The sequence below is a fragment of the Poeciliopsis prolifica genome, unplaced genomic scaffold, assembly GCF_027474105.1.
Source record: "Poeciliopsis prolifica strain line A6 unplaced genomic scaffold, Auburn_PproV2 SCAFFOLD092, whole genome shotgun sequence".
NCBI classification, from domain to species: Eukaryota; Metazoa; Chordata; class Actinopteri; order Cyprinodontiformes; family Poeciliidae; genus Poeciliopsis; species Poeciliopsis prolifica.
The window spans coordinates 825,439-843,260 of record NW_026562467.1 but is presented as its reverse complement, the minus strand read 5'-3'; the positions used below and the strand labels follow the sequence as shown (position 1 = coordinate 843,260).

The 17,822-nt window shown below is 46.9% G+C and overlaps 1 protein-coding gene across 1 annotated transcript in view; it reads right to left on the bottom strand.

The window, feature by feature from the left end:
* LOC129353573 (protein Aster-A-like) overlaps positions 1 to 16,527 on the bottom strand; it is a 25,770-nt gene extending 9,243 nt beyond the window's left edge. The window contains 14 exon segments of the mRNA XM_055022920.1: positions 1,056 to 1,123; positions 1,125 to 1,207; positions 1,890 to 1,924; positions 1,927 to 2,019; positions 2,022 to 2,167; positions 2,386 to 2,504; positions 2,916 to 2,996; positions 3,141 to 3,236; positions 4,879 to 4,982; positions 7,237 to 7,321; positions 7,410 to 7,430; positions 8,119 to 8,314; positions 12,101 to 12,821; positions 16,426 to 16,527. Of these exon segments, the coding sequence (XP_054878895.1) occupies positions 1,056 to 1,123; positions 1,125 to 1,207; positions 1,890 to 1,924; positions 1,927 to 2,019; positions 2,022 to 2,167; positions 2,386 to 2,504; positions 2,916 to 2,996; positions 3,141 to 3,236; positions 4,879 to 4,982; positions 7,237 to 7,321; positions 7,410 to 7,430; positions 8,119 to 8,314; positions 12,101 to 12,510 (1,537 nt within the window). The 5' untranslated portion in view covers positions 12,511 to 12,821; positions 16,426 to 16,527.
* Between the last annotated feature and the right edge of the window lie 1,295 nt (positions 16,528 to 17,822).

The window sequence follows — 17,822 nt, the reverse complement described above, 5'->3', positions numbered from 1 at the left end:
TCTGGTTCCTCTGGCTCGTCCCCTGGAGAGCTTTCCATGATCCACAGGAACTTTTTGGGTCATTTGAGAAAATTCTTGCTCCATTTTAAAACAAATGTTTTGTTGCAAATCAAATTAATTTTTCTAAATGACCCAACATTAATCCTAGAATATAAAACTGGTCAATTAAACGTCATATTTTGGCCATATTTTATGGAATGTCTTGCAGCTGTAAATAAATCCTGTGTTGGTATAAAGTGATTTAAAGGTGAAGCTCATTGACCTCTGAACTTCCACTGTAACGCGCCTCTGAGGTCGCCGTCTGGGTCGCCGTCTGGGTTGGCTCTGCAGCAGAACCTCAACACAGATCCAGGCAGCAGAAACGCTTAAAGGCCGGTGAAAATAAAAACCGTTTCCTGGGTATTTACAGACATTCACCCTCACTGCTTATTAAACTTTACTTTCCTGTAAGCTGGAGGTCAGGTGAGGTCAGGGGTCAGTTCAGAGAAACCTTCAGGTTCTTCTAGAGGCCAGATTCACCCAGGCAGAACCAAACAGGTTCTCCAGTCACTGCTGGGTTAAAAAACCCGCAGTGACCCAGAAAGAAACAATCTAAAGTTTGAACTGGAAGGAGAAAGTTTGTTCATGGAACCAAAGATGAGCTGAAGACAGAAACCTTCAACCCGGCTGAACTCAGAGTCCAACAGTTCAGCAATCTGAGGTTCTGTCACGGTCTGGTTCTGCATGAACACTGGCTTTTACATGATGACCTTGAACTAAGCACAGCTTGTCTGAATCAAACAACCGAGATATCTACTTTTAATAAGAGCTTGGAGACGACACAGGTTTGCTTTAAAGAGTGTGTGTGGATCCGGCTGCAACACACACTCTGACCCTGCCACTTTCATTCATTAATTACTTTCATTATAAACTTCACCGGCCTCCTGGTGCTTCCAGGCTGACATTAATTAAGAACCGAGTCTTGGAGGTAAAATCTCCCCTCTGACTGCAACAGAAACGTTTTCCAGAGTTCAGCCACTTTTAACCAGTTCATGCGAGTAAAGCAACAGACTTACTCTCCTCCTGCGTGTCGGACGAGTTGCTGGGGTCGGTGGGCAGCTCTTCGTCGTTGGTGATGTCCATGAGGAGAGGTTTCCAGGCTGGCGGCCTGTGGGGGTGGCATGTGATTGGTCGACTCTGGCTGACTGTCGCCTCCTTCCTCCAGGGTCTGAAGCAGAGGAGGGGGGGAGGGGCACACGGCCAGCATGTGACTGCGGCGCTGAATGAAGCTGCTGCAGCTACTGCTTGATTATCTGATATATCTGGTCACATCTTTACGTTTTAGCCTCATGCATCTGGCTGTTTTCAGAGTTTCACTCAGATGTTCTGAATAACAAACAGAAGACTTTCAAATGAGATGCTTCAAATATGGTCTAAGGAACACAATAAACTGAATATCAATGTTTCAATCACTGACAAAATCTGATAATACTTGCTAGCTTAGTTTAGCTTAACTGGTCTCATCAAACCCAAGGTTTTCACTACGTTAGCTTGGTTTAGCTTAACTTCCTCATATTTTAGTTCAGGTCAGTTTATTTTAGATGAGACTAAATTAACATTAAATCTCATTTCACACCGTTAGCACATCTTTTTATACGTTGTTATTCTAACTTATGTTAGCTTTTAGCAGAACGTATTTATACCGTTAATGCAGAACAAAAGCATCAAGTTTCAAGGATATTAACATTTTAAATGCTGGACATGTTGAACATGGAACTTTAAAGTTTAAAGAGTAAAATAATCTGTGCTCTATGTACTGCAGTCTATGCTTCATGCTGCAGCTTTTCAGCCAGACTCTAGAGATCAGATTATAATCCATCAGGAAGCGTCTGGATGCTGCGATCACTTACGAACGATGCGGCTGCAGAGAGCGAGGCGGTGATGGGGGAGTGAGGGCCAGCAGCGAGCCGTGGCAGCTGGGCGGGCTGGGCTCCATGGGTTCTGGGCCGGCTCTACTTCCTGAAGAGGACGGCACCTCAATGGCTGGCAGGCGGCGGAGGGGGGCAGGAAGGCGGACGCCGGACTGGTCAGACTGCAGTGGACCGAGACGGGAGGCGGGGCTGCCGGCGGCGCCGACACCGTGCTCAGGTCCAACAGGTCTGTCACCGACATGGACTCCTCTCCCGGCCTGAGGCAGGCGACAGGAAGAGGAATGTAAAACAGTCAGACAATAGAAATATTGGTATGCAAATGAAACCCTCAGGGAAGCATTTGCATGTTCACGCTGAAAACTGGTTGTGCTTTTGAGGAACAGAAGTAAACAGAGGAACTTTAGTTTTATAAAGTCCAGCAGAAAGAAGTTCGTCTGAAGCTCGGTCCCTGCTTGGTTTCCATGTAAACACTCACAGCAGGCCGTTGATGTGTTCGCTGGTGGGAGAGACGTAGTCGTCGTCCTCGCTGGTCAGGCCCAGCTCCGTGCCGTAGCACTGGTGCACGATGTGCCACAGCTCTTTGGGGGACAGAGACTGAAAGCAAACAGAAGCAAAACTTCACATCATGACGGTGATGAGAACCAGCCTTCCTTTTTTCTCACTGCAGCACATTCAGATTCTGCAACATCCGCAGAAACAAGCAGCGACTCTGTAGAAAATTCTGTTCAACTGATCAAAATGAAACTTTTAAATAGGTTTTCACAATTCATTCAACGATTAACGTTTCAGGAACTTCAGATTTTCCCAGATTCAGGATTTACTCAGCCTGGAAAGCTTTAATCTGGGTCTGATTTTACTGACAAATAAAAACTGTTCTGATGTTCAGAGTCCAATCAGCAGCAGGCGGTTCTGTTACAGAGTAGACAGTAACTAGATCCGCTCCCTGAGGTTCTGTTTTCACAGCTCCTTGCAGACCGTCATCCACTCGGGGACGGTAAGCTGTACCTTGTCCAACAGCGCGTTCTGCCACAGGCGGAAAATCATCATGAAGCTGCGCTCCCTGGCGCCGAACGACGTGAAGAAATGCTGAGGCAGGAAACAGGAAGCAGAGAGACAAAAGACGGGAAGAAAGGCGTGAGAACAGAGAGACAGCTGGACTTCCTGCGTTCGCTTCGTCGGTGTGAGGAGATCCAGCTGCTGCAGCGGCAGGAAGTGCGGCGGGCGGAGTACCTTCTCGCTGTCGGTGCTGATCTGGATGGCGTTGGGGATCAGCTTGGCCGTCTTCTCCTTCGTCATAGACGTCACGTCTTTCAGCTGGATGGTGATCTGAGAGACAACAGCTTCATTCATCAGTAAAGAAATATGAAAACAAACAAAACCTGCAGCTTAAATTATATTTCATACAGTCATTCACAGGATGAAAAGGATTTGTTCCCTTGGTTGTTTCATCCTTTCATTTTAGAAATTTATCTTGATCAACAACGAAAATCCTTCTAATGTCAAAGTAAAAACTGATCCTACAAAATAATTACAAGTAAAAACATGAAACATAAAATAAGTGCAGTTTATGTTTCGGTAAACTGCTGCAGCGTTTACTGATGTGCGTAAAGATTCGCTCCTTTAAGCGACTGACTGAACCGAACAAATGTCCGGATAGCCGGCGCTTCCAGCGTCAAAAAGAGTGGAAAACGGATCAGCTGAGAGCAGAGAGTCTCCAGCAGCGCTGGAACCATCGCCATGAACCGATCACTGAAATAATCAACTGTTCAGAATCAATACATCAATAACTGGAGCGTAAAAAGGCCATTTACTGGACCTAATTAAGGCAAAATTGTACAATCAATATAAACACTTTCCATTTTAGACAAAACAATAAATCTCATTGAGAATATTTGTCATGCAGTTATTAAGGGATAAATCTGAAAATGAATCTGTGGTTCTGGTCCACACTGCTGATGTTCAGCTGATTCTGTCTGTTAATTCTTGGTTTTAACTGCAGATTCATCGTTTGCTACAAATAATCAAGTTCGCTAAATGATGCTGTTGTTGATTTTTGTTTTGGCAGCAAAATGTTTATTTTCCGATTTAAAAATGTATTTATTGTCACCTTTTGTTTACTATTGTATAAAATCTGCAGAATGTGCCAATTGTTTTTAATCTAATCCAAAATTGCTCAATAGAATAAGTTTTTCTAAAAATAATTGTTAGAAAATGTAAAACCTTTTTAAGACATTTCTGAATGGAAATTAAACAAACACTCAAATTTCAACCAACCCAGAGGCGCTAATTAACATTTCCCATGACGGATACTAAAAAGGTTAGCTCGCTAGCATATATCAGCAGCTAATTAGCGCTAACCTAAACCGCTGTAGTCACAGAGCAAAGTGAAGATGTTTCAAACATCAGCCTGACAGAACATCCAAAAATAAAACGCAGTACATGAGATGAAATGATCCTGTCCAGACAAAATGTCAGCCTGTGTTTAACGAATTAAAGGTTTTAAATGAGCTCCAGATATTCTCAGACTTTTTAAGGTTGTTGGGTTAAACTAACCCAGTTCTAACCGTTTATAACTTACTGTGATGAAATAAAGACGTCAGCATTTAAACCTCAATCATAAGTAAAACCTCAGATAAACTGAAATCATTTAACATTCAAACAGCAGTTTGAAAAGGTAGTAAAGGTCTGCAGTAAGGTGTGTGTGTGTGTGTGTGTGTGTGTGTGTGTGTTTGTGTGTGTGTGTGTGTGTGTAATACCTTGTGGGGCCTGGTCCCCACAAGGGGAGACACTTTTTCTGGGTCAGGGGTCAGATTTGTGACTAAGGTGTGAACTGAGTTTTGGTTATGAATGGAAGTCAATGGAAAGTCCCCACAAAATAGCCATGCAAAGATGTGCTAATGTGTGTGTGTGTGTGTGTGTGTGTGTGTGTGTGTGTGTGTGTGTGTGTGTGTGTGCGCGCGCGACGTACAGTGGTTTCCCAGCGGAAGATGTTGCTGTAGAAGCAGAGCCAGTTCTCTGACAGATAGAGTCGTCCCTGAAGCAGAATGTCCTTCTGCAGAGCGCAGGAGTAGTCTGGTGAAAACGAAGCAGAGAGCAGGTCAGCTGACACACACACACACACACACACACACCTGCAGGAATCACTTCAACTCCAGACACCCAGCTGAAAGTGGTGATTAAACCGTTTAAACGCTCCTCCGTCCTCCTGAGGGATTAAGCCGAGCCTCACCAATGATTCAGAAGGGAGCTGAAGAGATTCATGACCAGAATAATCAGGACTGGTGAAGGTATAACTGTGTAAATCAAACTGTTTCAGTGTTTTGTGCCCTTTAGACACGTCAGCCAATCAGACACATGAGTTTTGGTGTCCAGGCAGATTTTAGTCTGACCTTTAAAGCGAACCTCAGCGCAGGTTCAGGTCAGGTTCTGATTGGTGGACAGTTGGATCCGGAGGATTTCCTCTGAACCGTTCTGTCTTTCCAACGATCTGCAGCTGCTCTGAAACTAACGCTGACCCTTCAGCTGCTGGATCAGCGCTGTGGTCCAGTGGAGACGGATATAAATGGATTCAGTCTGCAGAGACCATCAGATCAGTGTTAGGTTCTAACTCAGCCCGCATGATGTCAGCAAGTCCAGCTTCTCTGCATCCATAATGTCAGACCCCCACTGCTTTGTTTCGTCTCTGATTTTTTTGTCTACAACAGTAAACGGTGATGTTCCCAGAGGTTCTTCCTTGGGTCATGCACGACATTCATCTTTTCTGAAGCATATATCTTGTTTGCATTTTGCTTATATCCAGTAGTGGATACACACACGCACATAGGCCGGGTCAAGAAGAGAGCTGGATCCATAGCCATGGATTCCAGCCACCCGGGCCACAGACTGTTTGTGCCGCTGCCATCAGGCCAGCGGTTCAGGAATATACAGACGACAACAAACGACTGAGAAACAGTTTCTTCCCCACAGCCCTCAGAGCCATTACTCCCTGCCGCCCCCTCCCACACATATCATAACCTCACATACACCCCCCCCCCCCCACACAGCCATATTGTTCTGCACTTGCACTGTCACATCATCTGCATTTACCATAATTGGACCTGCTGCTTCTTCTTTGGTGTGGTTGAGTGCCTTCAGTTAATTTTAGTTGTATATATTATTATTATTGTGTGTTTGTTTATTTTATATTGTATATATTTGACTTTTTGCACGGGAGTTGCAATAGAAATTTCGTTGAATCCTGTTCAATGACAATAAATACTATCTATTCTATTCCAGTGTGCTAGTGGTGAAGCTACTTTTTAGTTTAACATTTTTCTAACTTTAAACACCTTTACTGCACTTAGCTTCCCATAAGCTAATTCTTTCTACAGCAAACAGTTTAAAATCTGCTGACGTCCCGCTGCGTTCTGACTGAAGCCCCACTGCCGTCAATTAGCTGCAGAGTTAGCAAAACGCAACAACTATGAGACAGAAACCATGAAGGAAAGCTCCGTTCCTGACCACAAAACGCCTGCAAGGTTCTGCAGGTTAAGACTCTGCCTCAGAGAACCGTCCCCACTCCTTCAGACTAGAGGCAGCAGCAATTAGTAAACACCTGTTGGAACCATAGCTCATCGTAGAATGGTTGTGAATGGCATCATGGAGAAGCATTGTTGTGATGATGTGTTGAAGACGGCGTGTTTGAAATGGTGGGAGCTTCTTAAAGAGACAGAGTTCAGTTTCTAGGCACCAGGCGTGACGCTTTATGTAAAGTTATTTTTACACCAACTGAAGGTAACAGTTACTTGATAGTGCTATAAAACATCACTATAAGGCTAGAAAACACATAATATCGCCCGCTTAAGATGCAGTGTGTGAACAGAGCGCAGCACCCACATCAGCTCCGATTGGTCCAAACTCCTCCCTTCTCTCCGACTACAACGTTCCCGTCGCTCTGCGCCGAGACCAAACGCCAACCTGCTGCTGCGGCAGCGCATGCAGAGAGAACGCATATTTTTAACATCCCATCCCAGAGTTGTGTGGGTTTCTAGCGTCATGGTCACCGCTGCTCTAGTTCTGAGCGGTTCTGCTTTGTTCTGAGGCGGATCTAAGTGCATGAGTGAAACTGTGTGATGGTCGTCAGATGTTCCTCCGGGGCAAAGCGTGTGGGAACCCTGTGGTTGACAAACGGCAGCGATTCATTCTTACTTCACTTCTCCTTTCAGCTGATGCTTTTCTAACTAAATCCCCAAAACTTCTCTTCCTCATTTCATTCCCGCCAGGCTGAAGAACAGGCCGTCTGTCTGAACTTTGATCCCAGAACGACCCGTAAACGTCCTGAACTCACCCACGATGAGCCGCTCGGAGTCGGGGAGCTTCTTGAAGATTTTTCGGAAGTCCTCGTTGCGCTGTTTGTACGTGGGACTGAGGACCTGGGAGAGGAAGGCAGACATGGCTTCAGATGCCAGAGGCTTCAGATGAAGCCAAAGTTCAGCGGCGGCGGCGTTAATGAATACTCACGTTGTACCAGCTCTGCATTTTCTGCAAAGAGAAACAACACAGACACTAAGCTCTGCAGCCAGATAAGGTCACCACAGAAACTGATTTCACACCAACACAGACAGTTGCTGGGCTTTAGCAAACTGCAGTTTCTACAGCAGGTTGCTGCAACCTGCAGGTTGCTGCAACCCGTCAGCTTCAGCTTCCCTGTTTTAAAGCTGCAGAGACAAAAAAATCTAAAACTGACTGAAGATTCAGAAGCTGCAGCAACTGAAAGGAAGCAGAGAGATAAAGGAAGTGCTGCTCTGCTCTGCTCTGCCCTGGAGCACCGAGCCAGAGGGATTCTGGGTAAAGTAACGCCTCTGATCGACGCTGCTGTCAGATTGCTCCAAGCAACAGGTATTCAAACTCTGCTGGTATTAGTTTAAATATTATTGACAGCATTTTGTTGTCTTCATAAACAAATATTTAAAGAGATTTTCTGCACTTTTTAAATCACGACAAACAACAATCTCACTCTGATTCTTTGAATCTGTACAGACATCGGCCCTCAGTGGTCATAGTTCTAACTCTCACTTTATCATCACATGCTGACAGTCTTCAGTCAGGGGCCTTTTCAGATTAGTTGTAACACTGACTGTTACTGGAGACACATGGATGATCAGAGTTACGGCAACATTAGCTTCCCTTCAGGGTCCAGCTAGCGTCGGGCCTTCACAGCCGTCCTTACCTTGGCGTTACGGCTGAAGTGGCGGGAGGCCAGGGGGTAGGCGGAGGTCAGGGAGGAGGAGGAGGGCACCGAGGGCAAAGGGCTGTCAGCGCCGCCCCCCCCTCCCTCACACTCACTGGCCTTGCCCCCCCCCAGGACCCTCCGCCGCAGGGAGGGGGAGCTGCCAGGCGTGCTGCGCGGAGAGTTACTGGCCGTGCTGCAGAGGCAGACACACACACACACACACACACACACACACACACACACACACACACACACACACACACACACACACACACATTAGCTGAGCAACTGAAATCCTGTAATTATTCAACTGCACATGGAGTTTGACTTCAGTCTTATGAACTCTGATTATTACTGATGGATTCAGTCTCCACTCTTTATGTATAACAGCTTCTCTATAACCAACACAGCGATGCTTCAGCTTCCTGCAGTCAAACCGTTTCAGAGGAAACGCTTCGCTCTGCTGCTGGTTCTGCAACCATAAACAAGCCCACAGCATCACACGTCCTCTGCTGTACCCAGCAGTGGGTCAGAACTGATCAGCTACTTCGTTTGACCAGCAGCAGGAACATCAGAGTCAAACCAACTCCGTTTATCTTTTAGATTTCACCACTAGTGTGATCTTTGCTTGTAAATTTGATACAGGATCTATGAGCAACATGCAGGGGAAACTGGATGTTGCTCAGAACAGAATCATAGTGCTTTATGTTTTACATCTCTTTAGCAATATTTGTTAGTGTTATGAGGCATTGGATGGTCTGACGTCTCACTGATTCATCATAAAAACTTCCTCAGAAACGTTTTGATTCCCCCGATAGGAAGCAGTTAATGTGTCTGAAAGCTCCAGGCAGCAAAGGAAGCCGATAATGCAGAGCTAAAAACATTTATTTAAAAAACCTGCATCAGTCTCACTGCAAACCTGAGGAAAAATATCACCAAAAACATGTTTAATAAAAAGCAACAGTTATTCCAGAAATAAACATCAGTTACTCCAGAGATCTTCCTCATTATGCAGAATCTACATTTTTAGAACAACATTAACTGTATAGCCTTCATTCAGCCAGCTGAGCAGCAGTGCACAGTATAGTGCTGCGTTATGCTACAGACACGTTATTTCCAATCTGTGGGACGATAAAGGTCATTTCTATTTCTATACTAAAACTTTATGAGGGGAATTTTGAAACCATAATTCTTCCTGTAACATGTTACCAGACGATAAACCGTCCAGTAACTAACAGTGATAATAATAATACTGGTGTAGTGAGAATGCATTGATGACATCATGCAAAGACCAACTAAAGGCAAAACTGCTAAAGCTCAGAACTCCCTCATACTGGCAACCAGTCCATGCTGGTTAAAGATGGAGGCTAACCAGGAAGCAGCCAATCACATCAACAGGTCATGTCGGTAAATCAGCTGCTCTTCTTCTGCCTTCATCACATTAAACCGTCAGTAAATCATCGTGGAGGCTTCTGCTGCCCAGATGCAGCTACAGGTAAGCAGCAGCCTGCAGCCCTGCAGCATCAGCAGCACCACGCTCCGGAGGCCGAGCAGCAGCGGGGCCGCCTGTTCGCTCTCCGTGCGGGATGGAGGAGCCCCGCAGCAGCGAGCGGTTCAATCAGATCTCAGTTTATCTCCACCAACCGGCGCTGCGCTCTAATCTGCAGGATACGGTTCGTTTCCCGGGAGATAAGCCGGGCTAGGAGCGCAGAGAGCCGGCTGGCAGCGCGGCGCGGCCCCGCTCAGCAACACTTACTCAAACATGTCATGAGGCGGCAGAGGTCCAGATGAAACCCGCCCAGAACCGCCGACCGGCCCGCGGCTGGCTGCCTGTTCCCCCGGTGAGCTCACTCAGAAAGCCCGGGGATCCGGGCGGGGGGCGGATCACCGTCCGCCGCTCCGCCGCCTTGCAGTAGCTCTGCTTCGGATCGGAAAGCGGCGGCGTGCCGCCGGCGGAGCTCCCCGGTACCGGACCGACCCAACCCACTAGCCCGAACACAAGAGCCGGTAACTGGCTGCCGTCTGTCAGCCGACCCCCAATCCCTCTGCAGCCGAGGAGGAGGAGAAAGAGAAGGAGAGGAGGAGGAGGAGGAGGAGGAGGAGGAGGAGGAGGAGGAGGAGGAGGAGAGGAGCAGGCCTTGCTGCTCTGATAAGGATGACCAGCAGAGGAAAACTGAAGGTTTGAGCTGAAGGACAAACTGCAGCCTCACGTTCACCACCAGATCGCTCTACATGTAAAACACAGATTATTTAATCTGGCTTCATCTGAGCAGAATATCTGGCCTGTCTGGAGCAGAGCCCACCCAATCCCTTAACCCCCAACCTGCGTCCATCCCTCTGGTTTAGAGTCCAGATGATAATCCAGGCTGGTCTGAGCCAGGCCCATGCATGGCTGTCCCTCTGTGTAATCTGCAGACGATCCGAACCCGAGCAAAGAGAAAGAGATGAAACGAGCCGACTGCGTGGAGAGGAAGTGGGTGAGCACAGGTCTGAAGACGGTGGTTCAGGACATTTCATCAACTTCCTGTCTGCGTTCTCACCAGGTTAAAAACTGAGAAACGCTTCAAGAGTCAGTGATGACAGGAAGACGACAGCTCCAATGAACAAACTGTAGACAAAACAGCAAACTGAACGGAACCACGACGAGCTGCAGGCCACAGAACTATCCAGAACCAGCAGCCATGTTGCTCCTCACCGTCAATGTTTACAGTTAACAGTTTGGTACCTGCAGCCTGAAACAGAGACTGTGAATACACCTGGTCACCTGCACCTGGTCACCTGCATCTAGTCACTGTGGGTATTGATGCATATTAGATTAGATGCATATGGTAGATTAAAATATAAAGAATTGAAAATGTTGCATTCAGGGTCTCCAAGTACTTAGAGACTGTGTTACATTTTTCTGGGGATTAATAAAGTATTTCTGTTTTGAACTGGATGTTAGTGAAGGTCTGACACATATTGATTGATTTTAGCTGTGAACTCTGACCCTTTGAATACCAGGGGTTCACTATAATGTAAACATGTAGAAAAATGGGATTTCTAGCTGCTTCCCTCCACTTTACCAAAGGAAGTGACAGAGGAAGAATGACTGGTGTTACTTTCACAGATTAATGCAGCAGATAATCTCATCTGGTTTGTGGTTTGGCTCTGGCATGTTAATGGAGGATTAAACATCAAGCTAGTGTCATGATTTTTATCTGATTAAAAATTAAATGTGCTCTCGTTCTTCTTCCTGTTGCTTCATGTCTGAGTGTCGATAAGGAAAACTGGTTTCCAACAGCAACACACTGACATGACAGACTCAGAATAATCCACAACCTGGGCAGATTAAATTAAAAGAAACGTTTGGAGAGGACAATAAATGTATCAAAGAAAATCTGAAGGAGGGTTGCATTAAATACACAAATTATTTCAACTAAACTTCAAGCAGAATGCGTTTATTTCCACCCAACATGCAGCAGATTATTTAGCATCGCTAACATGCAGCAGCAGCAGTAAAAGGCAGCAGCAGCTCATGCGGCCCACTGCAGTGATCTGATCTGATTGGATTTACATGACATCATCAGAGCCAGAGCCTGCTCCCATTGGCTGGAGATGATGTCATCACTGTGAGGAATGGTCCCGCCTCCTCAGCAGCTTCTCCCTGTTTGTTTACATCTTTCCTGCTGCTTACAGATTGGGATTAGAAGCCCGGTAATCTGCAGGTTCCATGCAGGTTATGCAGCCAGATCGTTCTGACCGGGTCAGAAACGGGCCAGCTGACATCAGACAGAACCACACATCATCTGAAGGTTCTGATCCGTTCCGCCCTACAAATCCAGCCGGTTCTGAAATTGTGACAGAAATGTCCCTTATCTGATGACTGAGGCCCGGTAATCTGGTACCGGCTCTCTGGACCTGAATGTGGAGGAGCTGAAGGAGAACTGCAGACCGGTCCGGTCCGGTCTGGCCCGGTGCTGATTGACTGCTCACTAACCTGCAGCCGTCCACGTCTGAGTCTCTGCTCAGCAGGCTCCTGAGGGACCAGCGGGAGCGCCGGCTGGGGGAGGGGCTTCTGGACCAGGACCGGGGCGGAGGCAGCAGCAGGTCATGTGACGGGCTGTCCTCGCTCCGCCGCTCCGCCAAGGGAGACGGGCTGCGGCGCCGCTCGCCATCCTCTACCACGATCTGTGGCGTCTCGCTCCATCCTGACCGCGTGGCACCACCATAGAGGCCCGCCGGGCCCTCGCAGCGCCGCTTGGTTCTGGTCCTGCTGCGGTGGGACCGACCCGGCAGTCTGGGGCTGGGAGGGCGGGACCAGGACTCTGTGTCAGAGGATGGCGGCAGGACGGTGAGGGTGGGGACGGAGACGGGCTCCACTCTGACCGGGGACGACGAGCTCATCATAGGGTCACTGCTGCGTGGCCACGGCCGGGTCCGACCCGGTCTCCGCCATGATGCTGCTGGCGCCGGACAGAGGGGCTCAGGTCACAACCCCTGTGACGCTGAGGAAAGTTTGGTGGAAGAGAGAACAGTTTCAGAACGGCTCCACAGACGTTCCTTCACTCCAACAGCCAAGTAGAACCAGAACCAGCTGCAGCCTCCGGACCTCTGGCCCAAAACGTCCCGCCAGACGGCGCCAGCATCAGGGAGTCAGGCGAGCGTGGGCGGGCGTGGGCGCGGTGCGGCGGCGGCTCGCCACCCTGACCAGAGTCTGCCTGAGGAGTGGAGAGAGCAGAGAGCTGATGTTCAGCCTGGCACGGCTGCCGCCACCGCCGTGCGCTGCGCGTCATGTGACCAGCCGGTTGATTAGTAGCTCGTGTTGCAGCACAGACCTGATCAATACGCTTCACTCAACACACAGGCCTTCATCTCTGGATGAAGTTCTGATCATTTGGGTTGCAGCATTAAAAGACAGATTCTGCCACTAAGATCTGGCAGAATCTGTGATTTAAACTGAAGACCAGCATGATCACCAGGAAGTTATTATATTAAGTACATAAACTGTCAATGTAAGTGAATGTTTTTCTGGAAGCTCTTTGCCTCATGATGACGACTGGCGAGTTCAACCATCACGGAAAATCCCAGAGTCAAACCACCGACTGATGACGACTTACAGACCACGACAGAGAAAAGTCGCCATTTTTAATCAACATTGTAACAAAGATTAAAGAATTTACATTTTTTTAAATTAGATTTCAGATTGTTTTCCCTCAAATATCTGTAAAAATATTTTTAATATTTACATTTTTTTCCTCCATTTTCTGTAAAAGTGAAATTTTTGACATTTTTCCCTCTGATTTATGTAAAAACAAATTTAGAATTGGTAGTTTTTTCTGAATGTTTTGGAAAAAAAACAAATTGAGAGTTTTGACTTTTTTTTTCAGTGGCACTAATCATCTTCCATACAAATGAGTCAGTGGTGAATAACATAACAAGTAACACTGTTTAAGAAGTGAGTGAATGTAAAATGTAAGAATTGTGGACAAACTCCCTTCGTAAGAACTGAAAAGTTGCAGAAAGTTTGTGGTTGTCGCTGCTCTGAGGCAGCAACCAGCACCGAGAGGAAACATGGATCTGGCCCAAACCAAGGCCGGCGGGAGCCACGCAGCGGCCGGCGGGAGCCACGCAGCGGCCGGCGGGAGCCACGCAGCGGCCGGCGGGAGCCACGCAGCGGCCGGCGGGAGCCACGCAGCGGCCGGCGGGAGCCACGCAGCGGCCGGCGGGAGCCACGCAGCGGCCGGCGGGAGCCACGCAGCGGCCGGCGGCCACGCAGCGCCGGCGGGAGCCACGCAGCGGCCGGCTGCTCCACTCCAATGTTTGTGCTCAAAGTAGAAAAGATCTCGATCCCGTCCAGCGCTATCGGAGCGATCTGTTTGAACAAGAACAATCTGGGCAGCGGCTTGTTTGGCCACAGTAATCCTCCGTAATCTCAGCAGCCGCTCAGCCTGACACTCCAAACACATTCCTCCACACAATCTGAGCAATGAAAGACAACACGATGAGCCGACAACTTCCTGGACCGACCGGAACCGAACCGAGCCGTGGAGTTAGAGAGAAGAGCGGAGGACCGGGCTGAGCCTGAGCTTTAGAGTCAGACTGATTAAAGGGCTATTCCACTGTTTTCAAACGATCCGGGCCGACAGCTGCAGTTCAACATCTGAAACACCTGGACCAGTCAAAGTTCAGCTGAATTATGCCACCTTTAGACCAGGTGTAAAAACACATAAAAAGGACAAATTCAACATGTTTGTTTCAGGGTCAAAGGTCACGACAAATGGGCTCCTGCGGGAGAAAAGCGGCCGCTGACAGATTTCAAACCACAAACTGAAATATGAAGGCATTAATATTTCAAAAACACTGATTAAAGATATTGATGGGGGAAGTTGGTCATGTGACAGAAACAGCGAAGCAGCAGCATTAACTGAAGCAGAGGAACATCAGACTCCCTCCACAAGCCAAAACATCTGGGCAAACACCAAACCAGCCTTAATATTTACTAAAGGTCGTTTAAAGCAGATGCATCCAGGCTCCTATTGCAGCTCTTGGCGTTCAGCCAATCAGCACAAATGGGGTAAAAATGGCGCTCCTGGATTGGCTGCTTTGCAAATGCCAGCCAATCAGTGTCAAGTATCACAGTCGGTACCCATGCTGGGTTTTCTGATGAACATCTTACATAGAAAACCTATAGTGAAAAGGCAGTAACTTGGGGTTACATTCTGCAGAAAATGACTGTAATAATGTTCAATATCAGTTATTGGCCTGAATGTTCATATTGGTGGTGTTTTGTGAAGTTTTCCAGGGTGTTCTATATTCCCAAAAGATCGATTTACATGAATAATTAGATTTAAAAGCCATGAACTGTGAATAACTCTCCTCTAAACTGCTCAGTGTTTTGTGTTCCTGGCTTAACTGCTCTGCAGAGGGTGAAATGAGTTTCTCTGCAGTCCAAGTCTTCATCCAAGGAGAGCTAAAGGTCAGAGCTTTGCAGTTTCCACTGTTTGGTTTTCACACTGAACAACATTTAAACTGCATTTCAGAACCATCTGGGCAGCTTAACGTGACCCAGTTCGGATTAGACTAGACTGAGTGTTTCAGACCTTTAATTAAAGGTGACGTAAATATGTGAAATAGCCCTTTATTCGCTTCGGCGCCGGATCTGAGAAACTTTACGCCCCAGCTCGGAGCTCCTACCTCCCATTGGAAGAGTTTCCTGCGGTTCTGCCGTCTTGTTCGGCCTCGAAGACGAGCCGGCCACGGTTCGGGAGCCGAAATCCACTTTCTCACAGGAGCACATCAACATTCTCAGAGGAGAAACGGAGCAGGAGGAGCAGCAGCGGGAGGCGCAGGAGGAGGAGGCATCTACCGGCCGCAGCTAACGGCTCCTAGCCGGCTAACGGCTGCTGCCCGCGGACCCCAGAGGCCCGAGACCGATCACCAGCAGGGTTCAGCCTCCAGCAGACACAGCACCGTCCCAACGCCTCCCATCTCCATCCTGTCAGAGTCACTTTCACCAGGTGAATGTGAGGTTAAATATCGAAGTGAGCTTGGCAGGAGAGCCGAACCGCCGCGGATTAAAGAGCCGAACAAAAGCGGTTTTTGTCGGAAAGTGAAAAAGAACGAAGTGAGTTAACCGGCAGACTGGGTCAAAAGACAGGGGAGGAACCGGACCTGGCCGGGGACACACTGTGTGACCGGGATGCTTCAGACATCACTACATCCATACACTTGTGTTTTCTGCTGGACTTTTTAACATGCCAGAGATAAACACTCTAAACGCCTCCTTTAAATGGCGATAATGTTTACGTCCAACACGACAAACCCCCCCGCTGAAAACTTTTTGGTACATTCCGGGAAAAATAACTGTACCCAAAGATGTGGCGAGAGGAAGGAGTATTACACCGCGCAGAGATCAGCCAGCGGGTCCAAATAAGCCTTTAACTTTAGTTTCAATAAACATCCATTCAGAGACACTTTTATTCATAAAATGCACTTCGCCTAAATAACGGGGTTTTCTACGTCCACCAGAAAATCACAATGACAGATTCAGATACGAAACGGAAAGCAGCAAAAAGTCCCACAACTTTCTGAACTTTAAAATAATTTAAAGGGAGGAAAATAAAATAAAATAAAATAAATAAATAATACACAGTGTCAAAGCGACATCTGGTGGCCGATCAGTGTCTGTGCATCTATTTTATAACCTGAACTCAGTTTTCCTGTTGTTTGGTGAAGACATACTCAGAACAAACTCTCTGAAATGATTGATAAGAAAGGGGTCGATATTTAGGATTGGGTGTGTAAAACACACTGAAGTCCCACCTGCTTTCTGTAGCTGCATCACTTCATCTGATCCCACAGAGTCCCAGCAGAAGGAGATCAGATGTCTTCAGCAGAAACAGCCGGAGGAGATGGGAGGTCACCTTGACTGCAGCTGAAAAGGAAAACAACACGAAGAAGGAGGAAAACATGCTGCAAACATGTAATGATCTGTGTGAAGAGCTTTCCATCAGCGTGTGTTATTATCTTCGATCTCTGCAGAGCTTCAGAAAAAGTAGTTTGCTTCATTTACTCAAACTCTTTTCACCATGTTTGCAGATCAGACTGTTTGGATGGACGGAGGTCAGAGCCCCAGATTCAGGAGCAGCTGCGTTGTTTGCTTCGTCCCTCATTATGAAAAAACAAAGAAATTTACTTTTATACATGTTCGGTTTCAGAGCAAACATTTTTAAATTGTTTAAGTTGGAATGTATTTATCAACATCAAAGTCTTCTGGTAAATGTCATTAGAAAACAAAATAAATCTGCAGGATGTTTTCCATAATAACTGACTCAGTGTCTTTTAAGCTTTAAAAAGAAAGTTTTGTGCACTGCAGCGTTTTGTCACTTGGTGAACCACGCTGAACTGAAATAATAAATATTCTCAGTCACAAAGATGAAAACTATAAAGGAACTTATTAAAATTCAAAGATAGAAGCCAATCAACATAGTGAGAAAGCTTTCGGTTTGCACCACGTTAACAGTGCAGGTGATAATTATTTTAGATGAATACATTTTTCTATCCAGCAATATTATAAAGATTGCATGATGTGATGATTGCATATGAAAATACATCATGTGAATCGATGATTATGATGATGGCTGTAGACACAATGTAATGTTTGGTGACTGTTTTTATGACTGTGTGTGTTATACAAATAAACTTGTTTGGTTGAAAAACTCACCTTGTGAATTATTCAATAATTTTACAAAACAGCTCTGCAGTAAACTTCTTGTCACTGTTACCTGATTTTTCAGTCCCAGAAGCAGAAGAAAAATGCCTTTATTCTCATATTTATTACAATATTTTATGGGTCTTATATCTTTTATGACTATATCAACTGTTTCAAACACAAAACTCCCAAGAGTTTTGACAGAGTTTCATTGTTCTGCATTAAAACCCAGAGTAGAGGAAATGTTGTCCCTAATTTCCTCTAATCTGGGGTCGAACCCCGACTCTCCATCGCAGCAGTTCACGGCTCTAAACCATGCAGTCGCGGCATAAAGAATAAAAGAGCATTTTTACCTTCCCGTTTCAGAGCATCACAGTGACTGCAGTTTCCAGACGTCCCATGCTGCGTCCCTCAGCCTCCGGTTTGTCGCCTCCTGCAGTGGTCAGCTCACATGCTGCAGCCTGTGCAGCGAACAGCTTGTGTCCGGCTGGCTGGCAGACGCTCAGCC